Here is a 17,270-nt window from a genome sequence, read left to right on the forward strand (position 1 = left end):
TTGGAACTTTGGCCAGAGGTTGTAAATCACCAGGAATATAACTAGATTTTCCTTTTTTGATCATTGTCTGCCTTTAAAATAAACACTGTATTTTAAAACTAATTACTACAATCTAGTAGTGTTTGTATTTTATATAATAAACTGGGTGTGGTTAACCATATCCTTTTTGTAGTAAAGTGGTGGATGTATTTATGCTACATATCTCTGAGCTAAGCTAACTATGTTGGGCTTGTTTCCTTTTTAGCAATGAAACTTCTGACAGCAGTTCTAAGTGTACGTCTGAACCTTGATGTCAACAAGCACAATGCTCAAAGATTATATGAGGTGGAGAAGAAGAGGATAAGTGGCAAGAGGACCAATTACAGACTTGATCAGCTAGAGAGAAAAAGGAAAGAGGTTAGGCAGGTGTCCTCTATGGGAGAAGTGTGAAGAGGGATCACTGACAGCTTGCGTTTGGGTCACTGCGGTTCTTTAAGGTTTATATATTTATCTAATGCATGGTGCAGCGCAGTTGTGACTGGCTAGATTGAGTGGTACAAAAATGTCTAAGGTAATAACTGCCATATGTGCTGTTAACTTGTGATGTCATGCTTCTCTAGATAATTACTATCTAGCAATTGCTTCTCTAAATTGCTATCATTAGCCGTTGATCTCTACACAAATATGGATTTAAACACACGTGTTTACATCAGTAGCTCTGGTGGTGTGGGTGTGCAGTTTTGCATATGTTATACAAATTACAAGCCAAAATGTTGGTTCTCGAACTGAATTTCAGTGAATGAAAAAGGACACAGGATAGCTGTCATCTCTGTGTAAGTAATGCATTGTAAAAATGGTTGTAACTTTAGCTATGACCTATATCTTTCTTGCTGTTCAGTTTCTGTCATTTCTTCCCTGTTCAGCCAGACAGCTTCTTATCACCTCCCAGAGACAGACCTATATCCGTAAGAAATAATTCTGGCTTTAGGGTGGAGGTGACAGGAAGTATGAATATCAAGCATAGTTTCCTCTCTCCTGACTTTAGAATCAGTTATCTGTGTTCTAAGCTTTGGATGTCCATGGGCTTCTCTGTGTTCAGGGCTTGCTTAAATACATGCTTATTATGGAATAGGTGTATTTTGAAAATTCCCTGGTCTGCATTTCTTCCACCTCTGTTTAAGTGAATAAAAAGAGAATTTGAGCCTATATGTGAAGATTGCTTAATAGTTGTAGTATATCTTTCTGTGTCTTGATAGATCAAGATTCACTATATCAAACAAGTACTTTGTTATCCAGGCTAGCAGCTTGTACCTGATAAACCTTTCACCCAGGTGTAGCTATAAAAAGGCCAATTGCTAGTGTAGATACAGAACCCTTATTTTGTATTGGTATACTATGTGTAAACACTAGCAATTTGAACCACAGTAGTATTGTAAGTGCACTGATGCAGATTTTTCATATCTAGTGAATTGTGGCACCAATGTTAACATTCAGTTCTCTTTGTGTATTCCAGTATGAACATAAGCTTCTGGAGATACAGAATATGATGAATGCTATTTTCAAAGGGACTTTTCTAAACCGTTACCGGTAAGAATAAAAATAAAGCAGTGATGTGTGTGTGCATTCCCAAGAAACTCTTGCTCAGGTTGCCCAGAAAGCAGAATCAAGTTAAACATCCTGGAGGCACTGATAGTATCAAGGAAAATGTAGCAGTTACGCTATTTTAAAGAATTTTGTCTTACAAAAGGACCTCTCAAATAGGTTTCTGAAGTTCTTCATGCTGGCCATAGAGCAGTGCATTTGTGACTGAGAGAATGCCCAGAATTACAAAGTAATTAGTGCATGAAACATTTGTAGCTAAAGTGGCCTAATTATCTGTTGAAGACAAAAATACTTGTAATATTTTTATTATTATATGTGCTTCTGCAATTCTAGAAGATAAAAATATTGCAAATAATACAATTACTATATTAGATATGTTAAATATATTAATAGTGAAATGTTGTAATTTCACAGTGATGTAATCCCTGAGATCCGCGCAACTTGCATTGAAGAAATTGGCAGATGGATTAAAACATACCCAGATGCTTTTTTAAATGATAGCTACTTAAAATACATTGGGTGGATGCTGTATGATAAGGTAAAGTGTGATTTTTATTTTTAATTATGTTTTTTTTTTGTAAGAATCCTAATGTTTAAATTCTTGAGAGTAGATGCGTGGGACTCTGGCACAGTACTTTCTTCCCAGCTCCAGGTTTTACTTTTAAAGCCACTGTAGCACTAAATAACAGAACATTTCTTTCAGTTCTGCAGCAGTGTGTGTCCCCTGTATGTGCAGTTATTTTTATATGTGACTAAATCGGGAGCTATTACTGAATTGTAAAATGGCCTATATCCTTTGAGCACCTGTAATATTAAAGGTTGACTAAAATTCTGCTTTTATGTTTGATGGCTACGTGTAAAATATTGTTTCATTTTATAAAAATAGTAAAATTGCATTTGTCATTTGGAGTTAAATCGATATAGAAATGTTTACACAAGGTCCAGTAATTTCCCAAAGGGTTTTTTTCTTTTCCTTATAGTAAGTTTGCTTTTTCTTTTTGAGTAGAGGCACATTTAGAACAACACCACCTCCTCTCCCACCTCCCAAAAAGCCCCAAACCCCTTCCTGCCCTCAGAAAAAGAAAACAGTAACTCAAAAATAAGCCTTTTCTCATGCTTCTAAAATGCATGAGAGATTTTAGGAGGTGGTAACGTTTATCGTGAATGGCCAGTTACTAAAATTGGCACTCGGTAGTTCTGCAGGCCACCTTTTAAAGTGTATTTAGTTTCTGTATAAATTCTGAAATGTCTTCAGTTTTTGTGTTTCAGGCAACGTTTGTGTTGTGTAAAAAAAAAAAAGTTGTAGTTTACCACAAAACCAGGAGGGGGAGCGCGAAGCCTCTTAGTTCCCTGCGTTGTGCCATGGCTGAAAAGGTAGTAGTTAGATTTTTAGAGCAACGAATCTATCAAGAACTGTCATCTTTTCCTGCATAAATTTTATCTGATCAGAATACCTTTTTTAGTACATGTTCAGTTGGGAGAATTCTCAAAAGGAAAAGTCATTTTTGAAGATGATGTGTTTTCATTCCCAGTGCTGTACAGTGAGAATTAACAGCTGATGTCTCTGATTAATGCACGTAGCTCATCCAGTGTCATTTACTGGGAACTGAAAATGGTTCTTTTTCTAAAGCTTATTACCTCACAGCAGTGCAGATGCAAGCAGAATGAGGTGAAGTGAGAAGTCTTCCATATTCTACATTTGTACAAGACCTGGTAGCGTGCCACTACTGGTGGTTGCTGTCCCGGCTGTGCTTTGTGATTTGCAGCCACTGTCAAATTGCCTGATTCCAAAATGAGAGCAGGGCATTTTTGGCAGCAACAGGGGCAGTAGTGCTTTTAATATACATCTGAATGTTATTTCCCCCTACTCCTCCTTAATAAGCATTTCTATCACCTCTTGTTGAGGATGGGCAGAAAGAAACTGATATCTCCCAGAGCCAATTTTCTTTTAGAATATAACACAGAGAAGTTTGCCAAATAATTTAGGTCCCAGAGTGGAACAACCACAAAAGTATTCTAATGGTGGGGGAAGACCTGGCCAGGATCTTCTACTGTGCTGTAAATAGAGATTAAGTACAGTCATTTGGGAGGCTTCAAAGCAGAGAGGGGAGGGAGAAAGTAAGTACAAAATGAACATTTTTGTCTTGAAAATCTTTTATTTGAATATGATAATTCTTTCTTCCCCATGAGATACCATTTTGTCATTATACCCTGATATGAAACATCACAGTTTTGTGTGTAAGGTTATTTCCTAGCTGCAAGCAGTTGCACCAAACTCAGTGGTAATGTGCTGAAAACTGCATGAGGATCTTTTTTGGCCCAGTAAGACTTGCAAAACACTGCTATAAAGATGCATTTTTGAATACTTCATGTTCATCTGCTAGATATAATTTAACTTTTTATTTTTGAAGACCAAGCAGCAGTTAATACTAAATCTGACAGCTGTGTGCAGTTGAACAATGTTATATGTAAGCTCAGCCACCTATCAGTGCATTTGTGAAACCCAGACACCTGATTTGTGTTCAAGGGAATCTACAGCTACTCAATCAGCATACAGACCCAATCATACCAGTGCTGATGTGAGCAGCAGGTGTTGAAGGGAAATGCTGTGTAAAAAGTTCAGAGTTAAAGACTAAAAAAATCAAGGCAATGGAGAGTAAGGATGGGGAAAGGGAAAGGCAGAACCAGCAGACAGAAGGCAATGGAGATGCATACTTGGGACCTCCTATCATATTAGACTAGCTTTGTCTGGAACTCCAGGGCAAGTTGTTGAGATTCTCTCATTGATGAAAGACACCCAAAGAAATCCTGTGGAAACAGGAACTTTCTGTTGAATGAACTTCTGTGTCCTGACCATGTGATCCTCCTGGCAAATTTCAGGAAATTGAAAGGGTTTTTAGTTTTGCTTCCCATTCAGTGTGGTTATAGAAATTGATCCCGTGGTTATGGCTACTTCTGAAATACTTCTTTCTTCAAATGGTCGTGTTTACATAGTGGCTTTCTGCTCCACAGGTCATCTCTGTGTATATGTAGTGATTTTTCTTTTTTTCTTTTTTTTTGGGGGGGTGCGGTTTTTTTAAATTGTTTCACCTCAGCAGGACAGTTAAGCTGAATTGTCTTCGCTGTTCAGGAGTAATTCAGAAGTAGGCCTAGTTTTCCCAATTTATTGTTTGGGGAGTGTTAAGGAGAAAGACAAAAAGGCCCAATGACCCCATCAAATCATCCAGGTCCCACCACGTATTTGTAAGGCTTATTGATTGACTCAATCTTTGTGATAGTGGTGAGGCTGAAATATCATAACTGAATGTGTCTAAGCAGTGTGGAAGCCCATGCAGAGCTATTTGCTCTCGAGATGCTCACTGTTTCCCTGACGTTTTCTGCCGTTTTGCAGGTCAGGGTCAAAATATATTGTTATATAGCTGAGGGGCAGTGTGTGTTCCGAGTACCCTGAAAATGTGCTTACGTAATTCCCCTTCACTCTCTCACAGCTTTGAGAAACCAAACAGGCAGGTATTTCATCAAGATTAGAAAGGTAGTTCTGGAAAGAAGAATAGACAGCTGAGTGTTTGCATTTGCCTGCATTACTATGGAAAGGAGCTGAAGGTAAATGGTGAGATAGTTTTAGAAGGACTTGAAGTAGTTTTGAACGCCTAAGAAGGTGTGAATTGCTCCTAGAAAAGGAGAGGTGGCTGAGAAGGAGATAATGCAGCTGATAACACAGGAAAACAAAACTGGCTATAGTAGGAGTAGTTATTTGTGCATAGTTACTGGGGTTAATTTTCTCAGTACTTAAACATATACATATAGGGTTATGACTGAGAACTTTTGGGTGGGCACAGGATAATTTAGAAGGCAGATGGTATAGTTTAATGTATTAAACTTTATATCTGCAGACCTACACTTGAATGCCCCCTGACTGACAAATGACATTACTAGCTGCTTGCCACGGGCTATATGACGATTCAGCAAACCATCACAAACTTGTTTTCCTTTTTTCCACCTTTTCCCCAAGCACAAATGCAGTCCCTATTCACAAGCAAAGCCTTGTGATAAAATACTGAGGGCAGCTGAAACTGAGTATGTGCCACTGTGCAGTGATGGGTTCCAAGCTGGGACTGTTTGCGAGTGTGTTTTGTTCTGTAGAGCCCTTGTAGCTGTAGGAAGCAGCAGGTGTGGGCTACAGACTCCTCAGACAAGGCATTTATATAAAAGTACAATCTAGAATAGGTACTGCTGGTGTGTCACAGGCAGATTAGAAAGTAGTATTTATTGTTACTGGGTGATCTTTTATTTTAGATTTCTAGCAAAAAGCTGTCTTACGCAAAACTGTTGGTCAGAGCATGCTATTAGGTGTTGTCCTCTGCTTTCCATCTAAGCAGGTGAACAGGAACTTGTAGTAATGGATAGCCTGTGTGTAGGTGGTCTCCTTGGGTTTCCTTGATTATTCTTACTGCTATTGTTAGCAAGAGGAATTAAGGAAGAAATATGAAGAGACAGATTTGAAGCCTGAAGTTCATTTATGTGTCTCTGCTTGTATCCTTAGCATTATAAGTTTACAGAACAGTGATTTTTCTGTGTAGGATCCTCAGAATTACTTTTCTAATGCCATTTAAAGCTTTGTTATTTGAAAAGTATAGCAATGTGCATGAGATTTCTCTAAAAGCTGGGTAAGGAAAAGACTTCTTTTTGAGGCATCTCTGAAGCAGCAGTATTAAAAGTAGGAAATAACATCTTGCAGGGATAAATATGTTTTGCCTAAATTCACTAATTAGGCCAAATTCAAAGCAACCCTTTTCTTCTTAGAATGCTTAAATCAAGCATTCTGGCATAAAACAGAAAAAAGGAGAAGGCACAACATTTAATTTTTTATTTGTAAGAACCCACCATGGTAACCCAGTGCATTTCTGAAGTGTACCTCTTCCTCTGAGAACCTTCCAGAATTTCTTGGAGTCCTTGTCCGTGTTTAATGATTGTCTGAGTCAAGTGTTGAAAGGAAGTAATCAAAATCTGGTGTATGGGAGAATGCTGGTTGTATTAAGTGGGTCATCCATACTCTTCTCTTTGTTGCTTTAAAAGGTGAATAACACAATTTCTGCCTCTTTTGCATCCTGTTGGTTTTATTAACTGTAGGGACTGTGAGAGTTTGACTCTTAAGGAGCCTAACACAAACTTTGATGTCACCTTTAAGTTTAGCTTACAGCAGGCTTCCTCTGTGTGTGTGTGTGTGTGTGTGTGTGTGTGTGTGTGTGTGTGTGTGTAAGATGTGCACACAAACAAAATAGTACCGATATCACTAATAAAGAAGACGAGGCAGTATTTGGATAGCCTGCTGTAGGCAGCCACAAAGAACTCTTATTTACGGAATATAAATGCCAGTAGTGAATAACATCAAAGACAAATGTTTTTTTACTGTTAGCCAATTTCTCTTTGTCTTGCAGCAAGCTGAAGTGCGGTTGAAGTGTCTTCTGGGACTGCAGGGAATTTATAGCAGAAAAGAATTTGTTTCCAGAATGGATCTCTTTACCATCAGGTTCAAGGTAAATAGATTACTGTTTGCTACTTTTTAAACCTGGGTTGGGTGTATATACAGGGTCTGATGTTTCGATCAGTGCTGGTCTCCCCACTTTCTTGACTGACAGGAGCTTAGGGTAGTGCGCAAACAGCCTGCTTAACTGAGTGGATGAAGGAGTTTTGTAGAGATGTTTCCCTCTGTTTCTATTGAATTTTTTATTTCACTTTAGTTCATGCACAGACTGTGTTAGCATGCACTGTGGTCATTTATTTCCACCCTTCATCCAAAATGATCCAGATATTTTTACAGGATTTTTTGGCAGATGAGAAAAAAATTCATATTCTAAAGGTCCCTTTTTTTTGCTGCTCCTGATAATGGCCTAACCTTGTAGATACTGGATTGGCTGACTATGTAATACACTGATGTGGGCATGGCTCACTGTTGATCCACCATGTCAGTATGAGTCTTGAAGAAGGAATCCTTAACTCCTTTTCAAACAAGTCAGATGATACACTATAATTGTAAGAGCTTGTTCTATGACCAACTGACTCTGTGCACTGCCTTTATCATATTCTGCCATCCTCACTCATTTAAGAAGTAAGCTCTTTACTTTTTTTTAAAATGCTGCCCTTTTTAATGATTTTGTCCCTTAGTCTTATCCCAATGGGGCTGTGCCTTTTCAGTATCTGAATAAGAAAGATTAAGATGCTGTGATTGATATCTCAGTCCTTCTGAATCAGTATATGATCAATGCCCACATGTGGTGGTAATTCCTGTTCTTTTGCAAAAGGTGCAGGGCTTACCTGTACTTCGAAGCAGTTGCTAATAGTGAAAAATACTTGTAGCATATCCTCAAACAACAAGAAATAGATTAGCATTGGTATCTTAAGAATAAATTGTTTAGACTGAAACTTGGCTATCTAAGATTAACCCCTGTTTTAAACAGCTATGTGGTGCTCCCTTATCTTTCTGTCTAAAAGAAGGTTGTAAGCTGTGTAACTAACTGCAGGATTGGTATTCAAAGACTGATGAAATAGCTCCAGTCTGTATGTACTGTGATCTCCCTCTGTGTGGGGGGTGCTATATAAATGGATTATTGTAAACTCCATCCCACAATCAAAAAAAACCCCAACCCAAACACGACAGCTCCTTTCTGTCTAAACAAAAGAAACCCAAACAGCTACACACAAAATATAGACTGATCTGGAATTTTCAAAGTTTGAATCATGCTTTGCCAGTGATCGGAAATGTAGTCCTATAGCCATCAATCTATTTCCCACAAGTGGGAGTTTTGTAAGCTCCCTCTGTTGTCCTTGAGCATTCATACTCAGGATTCATGGACTTCCACACCTTGCAGCTGTGTTGTGAGAAAAAGGAAGGTGCAAAGTAAAATGAATCTAGAGATTTAGAAACTATGTGTTAAGTAAGAAAACTGTTAGACCCAAAACAAGCAAGTCCAAAGGTTTAGTATACCTTAAAGATGTAGACCACATCAAGGAGTGCAAGTTCTTGGGTACAAAGGACATGAAAATTTCCATTTAGAATCATAGAATAGTTAGGGTTGGAAAGGACCTTAAGATCATCTAGTTCCAACCCCCCTGCCATGGGCAGGGACACCTCACACTAAACCATATCACCCAAGGCCTCGTCCAACCTGGTCTTGAAATTTCTTGAGGTGTTTGCATGTGTACCAAGTTACAATAAATTCTGGAGGTCAGGAGTATTGCTGCTGTTCCATGAACTACCTTTATGACTCAAGTCCTAACTGTCTTTCCAGCAAGGCACTGGCTTCTGTAACATGTAGGTACACACACTTTATTGTTGATGGGATGATTATATAATGCTTGTAATTTGAAGCTTACCTTCATTTAACATACTGAAGTGCCGGTAGTAACATCTTAGAAACAAGTTGTCAGTCACTTTTAATTTGTAGACTGTAGCTGATTTCTTGAGAACGCATACATTACATCTATAAAAAATATCATATTACTGCATGATTAATTCAGTTAAAAAATTAACATGCTGTTAATTTTCAGGGGTTGGGGAACTACTTGGTAGTAATCAAGTTGCCTTATGTCTCTTAGGAAATAGCTGCTGAAATAAAAATAAATCTCTGCTCTACTAGTGTAGATGATCTAGCTGTAGCAAAAAATATATGTTTAAGAACAAACCATGTTACATCTTTTTATTGTCATTTTACATCCATTAGGATCGAATTGTGTCCATGCCTCTGGACAAGGACCATGAAGTAGCAGTTCAAGCCATGAAACTCTTGATGCTTATGTCACAGTAAATAATTTCTTTTTTAATTTACTGTATTGTTTTAATGGCAACAAGATCCAGATACAGTCCTGATGAATCTTCCTATAATCAATTACATGCTAGGAAACAGTTGCTCCTGGCAGGTTATGAGTTACAGTTAAAGCTGCTTAAGATACGGCATTTTCTTTCTCAGGGAAATACCAATGTTAAGAAAAACCTTTGTGCTGCGAATCAGTGTGAAAACTACATTTTATCTTTCCTCTGAAAGGAAATGCCATGTTTTCATTTTGGCTTTTCTCGAACAGAGCATCTGCCTGTCTTGGGGGATGTCCCCACCCCATCTTCTGTCCCAGGGTTGCCAGGCCTTGACCTGATGATGGCTCAGGGAACTCTGCCATCTTCCCTGTCCCCCCACCTGATGCAGGAAGCCTTGAGCTTTGAGGCTGATGCTAGAATTTGGACTTTCAGATTCGTGTCTCTGTGGCAGAGAACTGGGGAGCTATTGGGCCCGCAGCAGACTGACTGACAGGAAATGAACAAGGGTATGGTACCTTGGTTGTGCAGAAGTGGAAAACTAACAGAAAAGTTGTTTTCTTGGGAAATTACTAGCCAGCCATAGGTTTGATAGGCTAATGGCAAGCTGGGAGTGTGGGGGAAAACCTAGACTTCGTGTTACAGAAGTATATGAATCCTATTCTGATATATTCTTGAGCAGCCTGTTTATTTTGGAAATGGCTTTATTTGCAAAATATATGAAGAATACATTTTATGTCATTTTATTTTCAATGCAGAAAGAGAATAAAATGCACGCTGCATCTAATTGTTAATACAGTTAAGATGTTAGGACTCAATAAGTGTCTCTTCTGTCTCAGAGTATAAGTTGAATTCTGCTGATGCAGCTGCTTGCTTCCATGTACAGCATGGCTTATTGTCCATTAGACTTGTGGGATTTGCTTTTCCATTTAAAGCAGAAGTATTGGTCATTGCTAATGAGGTTGTAGACTTTAATGGACCAAATAATATGGTGGTGTAGGTATTTACGTTAAATTACAAGGACATTTGTATACTGAAATGCTGCTTTATAGTCTGGTCTATCTCACTTCACACTCCATTGATTTGAGTGGCATTTCTTTAGACTTGCTTCAGCATATGCATCGGAACAGCATATGATACTATGAACATAGTATGCTTTTCTGAAGGGAGTACCATTGTTTGGGCCTCACTAGTAGTAGCTAGGGTTATATCGTTTCTGTGTTTACAACATCCATTTCTACCACACTTGGTTCTCCACGGTGTGTAGCTACTGGAACAAAGCACAGTGCTGTGTGTATGTATAAAGTGTCCCTGTGCTAGGAGGAGCAGCACGCCATTGTTGAAGTACAAAGATTCTACACACCAGTTATGGCTGCCCTTGTTCTGTGTCTGCCCTAACAACTGCTGTATTGGCACTGCAGCTGCTTGTCATTTCTGACTTTATTATAAGGGATCACGTTCTCATTAATGCAAGCTGCAGCTATAAAAGTTTGATCAATGTTTCTTTTTCCCTGAAGCAATTTTTCCTAATTTTTCTTAAATATGATTTCCAATGTGAATAAATGCCTTCTAAAGTTTTCTGAATGACATTTTTACATGATGAAATGCAGTTTTCGTAAGTAAAATGACTACAGTTTGTAATTGTTTTTGATTAGGTTGTGTGGAGGCCTAGAAAATAGGTGCTTCTCTTTCTTTTCGCTCATCTGTTACATAGCTGTCCTCCTTTCTGCCTCCTCCCCTCCCCAGTTGCTCTGATCCCTGCTGATTTGGCTTAATTACTGGAGTGATGAAAGTGGGAATTCGGGACTCAATAAGCAAATTCAATGACAGCTCTTCTTTTTGGTAAGACTAGTATACTGGTCAAGTCTATAAAACCTGTGTGAAGAGAATGCAGACAATATAGACAGTCACATGTACAGGATTCTTAATAAAAGCCTACATCAAGATGCTTTTCTAGCAGGGGAAAAGTCTATGCCTCAGTACCTAAAACAGAGTCTGAAAGGACTCACTGCTGCCATTGCAGAAGCAAAGAAATCCCAGGGCTGTTGTCTCTCAAATAGGAGTGTTTCGTAGCTCAAACCCAGTATCTATATATTGAGCAGTAATGCTGATTGATACATGAAGTAAAACATGAAATGGGGTTGAGGACAGCAACTCCCCTTTCTTTAAAGAATAACAAATGACAGCTTGTGTAAATGGGACTTCTACTTGTGTGCATTGATGTAATCAATTTTTTTGCCACTCTTGTCATGCTGCATCTTTTGTTTCATGATGTGTTGGCAAGAAGCAAGGCCAGGAGTTGTTTTTTTCCTCCAGTTAGTCCATTGGGTGCTCTGTGACTTTGGGGAAAATTAACTATATGAGTAACTCTCTTTTACTGGCTTCCTTAATTGTATTTTGAGTGATTACAGTAGCAAGACTTCATTGCCCCTTAATTATTTTTGTGATGTTTTACAGTTGCAGTTGAGCAATTAGCTTCATGGACATTAGTAACAGTTTTGACCATCTTAACCATCACGGCATTCACTACTCTGTGTGCTACTCACCCATATGCTAGCTAGAGAGGCAGTGAAAACACTGATCTTTTCAATTCACTTAAATGTGTTACATTACTGAAAAAAAATCCTGGTGCTGATTCAAATGCATATACCTGGTTTGTTTGTGTTTTTTTTTTTTTCCAAACCCATAATTGTATTGTCATCTTGTCTATTTCTGTGAGCTGTGTTTTTTTGTCTTCTTGTTTGTTGGATGTAGTCTCAATTGAATGCCAAGGTCTTTGGGCTAGTAGATTCCTATTTTTACACAGCATGATGTGATCTCAAAACTGAAATAAGCCTATGAGGTTTGGCATATTAGAAATTATTAATGTTACTGAATTATGCATAATTGCTAGTATTAATGTTGCAAAGGATCTGAGAAGAAATGGAACTAGGAAGGAATTAGAGGGAGAAAACATGAGTGGCAAAGAGAGACCAAGGAATCTTACTGAAAACATTGCTCTTCAGGAGGCAAATTAATTCAATGTGCCTACTGCTAGTTAATTCTATTAATTTTTGTGTACTTAGCTACCTAAAAGAGTAGAGGGATTTTGGAAAAGAGCAGCAATATAGTAGAATAATGAGCAAATGTTACAAGTGGTTGAGGGAGGGGCACAAATCTACAAAGAGCTCGGATATGTATATAGCACAGGGGAAAATTACTTTGTGTTATATTAGTTAAATGTAACTAGAAATTAAACTGAGTTTTAAAGACAAAACTCTCAAGTTTGTAATCTAGGAGAGCTGCCTTAGTGACAACTGAGAGTATACTAGATAGAATCATAGAATCATAGAATAGTTAGTGTTGGAAAGGACCTTAAGATTGTTTAGTTCCACCCCCCCTGCCATGGGCAGGGGCACCTCCCACTAAACCATGTCACCCAAGGCTCTGTCCAGCCTGGCTTTGAGCACTGCCAGGGATGGAGCATTCACAACTTCCCCGGGCAACCCATTCCAGTGCCTCACCACCCTCACAGTAAAGAACTTCTTCCTTATATCCAATCTAAACTTCCCCTGTTTAAGTTTTAACCCCTTACCCCTTGTCCTGTCACTACAGTCAGGATTTAAATAGTTTTAAAACTGTTCAATGGAGCTGACAAATACGTTAATTCTTAACCACAGTGCTTTGACAGTGGTCAGCAGAGTTAATCCAACTTGAAAGTCAAGAAACAGACTTGTATTTTCCCAGTGTCCTGCTTAGCACAGGAGGCCTGAGTCAAGTAGGGGTATATCACCGTTTGGCTTAAAAAGTCTTAATCTCTGTTCCAATTCTCAAGTAGAGCATGAGGGATGTTTCAGTTTGGAGAGGGAGGGGCCACACTGTAGGAGAAACTTGAAAACTGGCTTTGGCAAAGGATGCCATTGAAAACTAAAATGTAACATATGTTATTAGTTCTAGTGGTAGGTACAGATGTCCCATGACAAATAATTCAGTGTCAGCAGAGAGCTGAGCTCTATGATTCTGTAGTGTTATTTCATAGCTAAGCCATGGACTTCAGAGCAGACATTGGTATTCATTAGGCAAATGCACTGTATCTAGCTTGTTTAGACAAGCCATTGTGTAGAAAAACAGCTTATTAAAGGCTTAAATGCTTAATTATAAAAAGTGCTTAAATTATATGCTTAAATTATAAAAAGTTTTCATGTGATTGTAAAAAATAAGATGAGGAGACATGCTATGAATACGAATAACTAAATTATTATCTTGTTTAGTGGCCTTTAGGAAAAATAAAGAAATGTTACCTTGAAGTTGAAAGAAGTAGCACATGAAGCAGTGAAGCAAATTACACTGCCCAGTTCTGATTTCCTGTACAAGTAACTTGCTTGTAGCAGATTAGGTACTATCAAAAGGTAATGGCATGGAGCTCCTCACAGCTCCCCTGTTATTCTTTTAAGTCCACCACACCCTTTTCAGGTGGAGTTATTGTAGTGCTTTGTCAAGCCTATTCCAAACAAAATAAAGTTGAAAAGACCAACACAGAACAAAGGCATGTGCCTTCTCCTTTGTCTTACCCTCTTTCCATCCTCTCAGACTTATGCTTTCTTGGAAGTTACCTTTAGCAGTTTTCTGCCATCATGCACCTCTATTCAAGAAACTTGAGATTCTGAAATCTTTTCTGTCTGAAGAGTTAACAAGAAAAATAAGAATTCTGTGTTTCCTAGGGTTATGTTTCTTAACCAAAACGGCATGCTATACAGCATCTGTCCTAATGTGCATCATCCTGCATTCTGTCACAGCATAATCATGGAATCACAGTGTACATGCAACATGCTAATCTTATTTTATAGTGGGTGGAAAAGGACTCTTGTTATATTGTAGTGGCAATCGTGTTATCTTGCTAATCATCACTGATTTTGATGGTTTTCTTTGGTATAAGCAATAGCACAGAACAAGAGAGGCAACTGTAGCAGTCATGTCTCTTGGCATAAAGCAAAATGGAAGAAATAGCAAGACAAAAAAATCTTTAAACTGGTGCCATGTGCAAAACAAAATGGATCTGTGATCCTCCCCTAGAATATCCCAACTTCTTCTTTGTGACATTTTCACACTGAAGTGCAGAGAAAATATGTCATGACACTGGTATGTGGAAGGCCATGCCTGTTTATTTTTAGGCACCTAAACACTGGCAGGCACTGCTGGCTTAACCTTTATCTGTTGCTTGGCATTCTGAGGGCTGTAAATTTACAGCAGTATTATTGCTATATTTGAAGTATTCTTTGAATGTTTGATGATTGGTTTATGTATGTAAAAAAGAAAGGCACCCATTTAATGTGGTAGTATTAGTGGTAGCAGTAGTCAGTATTGCTCCTTCCAGAGGCAAGCAAAACCCCTAAGCACGCATTTGAGCGGGAGTTATGAATATAAACCTCATTGTATCACTGAGAGTAGTGGTTGAGCAGTACATGAAAAATAGTAATACATACAGGTATTCCCTCCCATCCAAAACATACAGGTTTTCCCCTCCTTTGCTTCTATGCTGTTTAGGAAGTGCTTCATACAATAGCTCCAGCCATGTATCTGACCTATTCTAGTATTGAGGAAGAAGAAAATAACACTGCTGTAGATTAATGTAAATTGGGGCACATTTCTAACCTCTCTGAAGACAAAGTTAAAAACATGGAGGGTGGGATTTCAGAATCACAGAATGGCTGAGTTAGAAGGGACCTCTGGAGGTCATCTGGTCCAACCCCCCTGCTCAAGCAGGGCCACCTGGAGCCACTTGCCCAGGACTGTGCCCCGATGGCTTTTGAGTATCTCCAGCAATGGAGACTCCAAAACCTTTCTGGACAGTCTTTGACAGTGCTGTCACCCTCGCAGTAAAAATGTGTTTTCTGATGGCTAGAGGGAACCTCCTGTGTTTCTGTTTGAGCCCATTACCTCTGGTCCTGTCACTGAGCCGAGCCCGGCTTCATCTTCTTTGCACTCTCCCTTCAGGTACTTATTGATAAGATCCCCCTAAGCCACCCTTTCTCCAGGCTGAACAGCCCCAGCTCTCTCAGCCTTTCCTTATAGGAGAGATGCTTCAGTCCCTTAATCATCTTTGTGGCCCTTCATTGAACTCTCCAGGATTCTGTGTCCCCTTCATTGCAGCAGTGGTTTCAGCACTCCAGGCATGGCCTCACCAGTGACAGAGGGGAAGGATCACCTCCCTTGACCTGATAGCAACACTTCTAATGCAGCCCAGGATACCATTCACTGCCTTTGCGATAGGGCCCACTGCTGGCTCATGTTCAGCTTTGGGTCCATGAGGACCCCAGGCCCTTTCCTAAAGAAAGGAAGTTTCTAAGGAAAGGCAGTTGTACTTGTACTGAATTTCTACCCAAAGAGATGGCAGGCATGTAGCTGAGCTCTTCAAGCTATCTGGACAATTTAAGTAAAGAATATTTTAAAATTGAGACACACAGGTGTTGCATTCACTATTTCCAGAAATGTGCTAAGAAGAGAACACCAAAATATAAAGAATAAAGCCCTCAAATATGAAAAGAAGTGTACATTTTGCCGGCATGCTCATACAGGAAATTCCATTTAAGCATAAAAAAAAAAGATTTTTACTGTAGGGGTGGTCCAAGACTGGAACAGGTTTCCAGAGAAGTTGTAGAGTCTCTGACTTTGTAGATACTCAAAACCTGATTGGATATAACCCTCAGCTGATCATCCTCTGAGCAGGGTGTTGGGCATGTAGTCCATGGAGATCATGTAGATCTTCAGAGGTGCTGTCTGTCCTCAGCTGTTCTCAGTTTTTTGAATGTATGTAGAGAGAAAATTTCAAGGCCATCTTCACAGAAACGAGTGCTTTAAAAGAACTAAGTAATAGACTGACATTAAAAAAAAAAAGGAAAAAAGTCTTGTCAGACTGCTAGTTTATTTCAGTAAATTCGCCACAGCCTTTTAATAAAAAGAGTTGCTATATCATGTACTTTGACTCCTGTAAGTACAGTTTGTTGTCAGTCTTTGGTTTACTCTCACCTGTTAAACTTGTAGAAGTTTAATAAATATGATACTTCATTCATGGCTTCACAGAACACAGCAATGTTTACTCATTCTTACACTCTAATGCACCATGTTACCTCTTTCAGTTTCTTTCTATTTAATCAGTTTTACTCTATTTTTCCAGTTCAGAGATGGCTGAAGAGGAGTCACATAAATATTTTTGATTATGCTGATATCATTATAGATGTACTTTGTACATGTCCTTAATTCTACAAATATATATTTAAGGGAATTGAATGTTAAAAGAGGCCACCAGAACCTGCTTTGACTTTGGTTGAGGGCAAGTGTTATCTTGTGAGCTTGACCCATTACTTCTGAAGGCATACCATCAGCACTTTCATTTGAAGATCTTTTCACTGTTCTAGTGACTACTGTAAGCAACCACGGAAAAAACATGAAAAATTCAAGTGATATATGAGTAAATACATTGTAAAGCTAAAATCCATTCCAACTTCTATACTTGTGAAGCTATTGGCTTTGAGAAGTGAGTGTTATCTCGTCTTTCTCCCCTGTTTTAAATCCCAGACAGTGCTAAAAAATATTTGCAATGGACACTCCAGTGATACTCTTACCTAGCGTGAGGTCAGTTTTTTAGTCAGGTTGGAGGATGCTTTGGGGCTTTGTGACTTGTGAGAGTGCTAAAAGATGCAATGGGTTTGAAGGCCAATGGACAAGCTCAGGAAGGGCTGCTTAATTTTTCTAAGTCGTCACTCCAAGAAAACGGAGAGCACAAATCCTCAGTTTTAGAGCAGGTGTTGGGCCACAGATGTAGATGGTTTTAAACTGTTACTACCTGAGGACTGAGTGCAGGAATAAATATCCTTTTCCCTTACTTCTCTGTAGAAGGGATTTC

General features: G+C 38.9%; 1 protein-coding gene across 5 annotated transcripts in view; it reads left to right on the plus strand.

Annotated features, from left to right (window-relative positions):
• The window catches only part of LOC133272551 (cohesin subunit SA-2-like), a 57,833-nt gene that overhangs the window by 14,451 nt on the left and 26,112 nt on the right, over window positions 1–17,270 (plus strand). For all 5 annotated transcript variants that reach the window (XR_009744466.1, XM_061459786.1, XM_061459788.1 and 2 more), the window contains 5 exons: window positions 245–396; window positions 1,493–1,566; window positions 1,996–2,119; window positions 7,020–7,118; window positions 9,303–9,382. Coding sequence is in view for 4 of the 5 variants with exons in the window: in XM_061459786.1 (XP_061315770.1) it covers window positions 245–396; window positions 1,493–1,566; window positions 1,996–2,119; window positions 7,020–7,118; window positions 9,303–9,382 (529 nt within the window). In the remaining variant the exon portion in view is untranslated. The remainder of the gene's footprint in view (window positions 1–244; window positions 397–1,492; window positions 1,567–1,995; window positions 2,120–7,019; window positions 7,119–9,302; window positions 9,383–17,270) is intronic.

This window comes from Pezoporus flaviventris, unplaced genomic scaffold (assembly GCF_033815535.1).
Source record: "Pezoporus flaviventris isolate CSIRO_AGI_PZ_B2104156 unplaced genomic scaffold, CSIRO_AGI_Pfla_v1 ptg000030l, whole genome shotgun sequence".
NCBI lineage: Eukaryota > Metazoa > Chordata > Aves > Psittaciformes > Psittacidae > Pezoporus > Pezoporus flaviventris.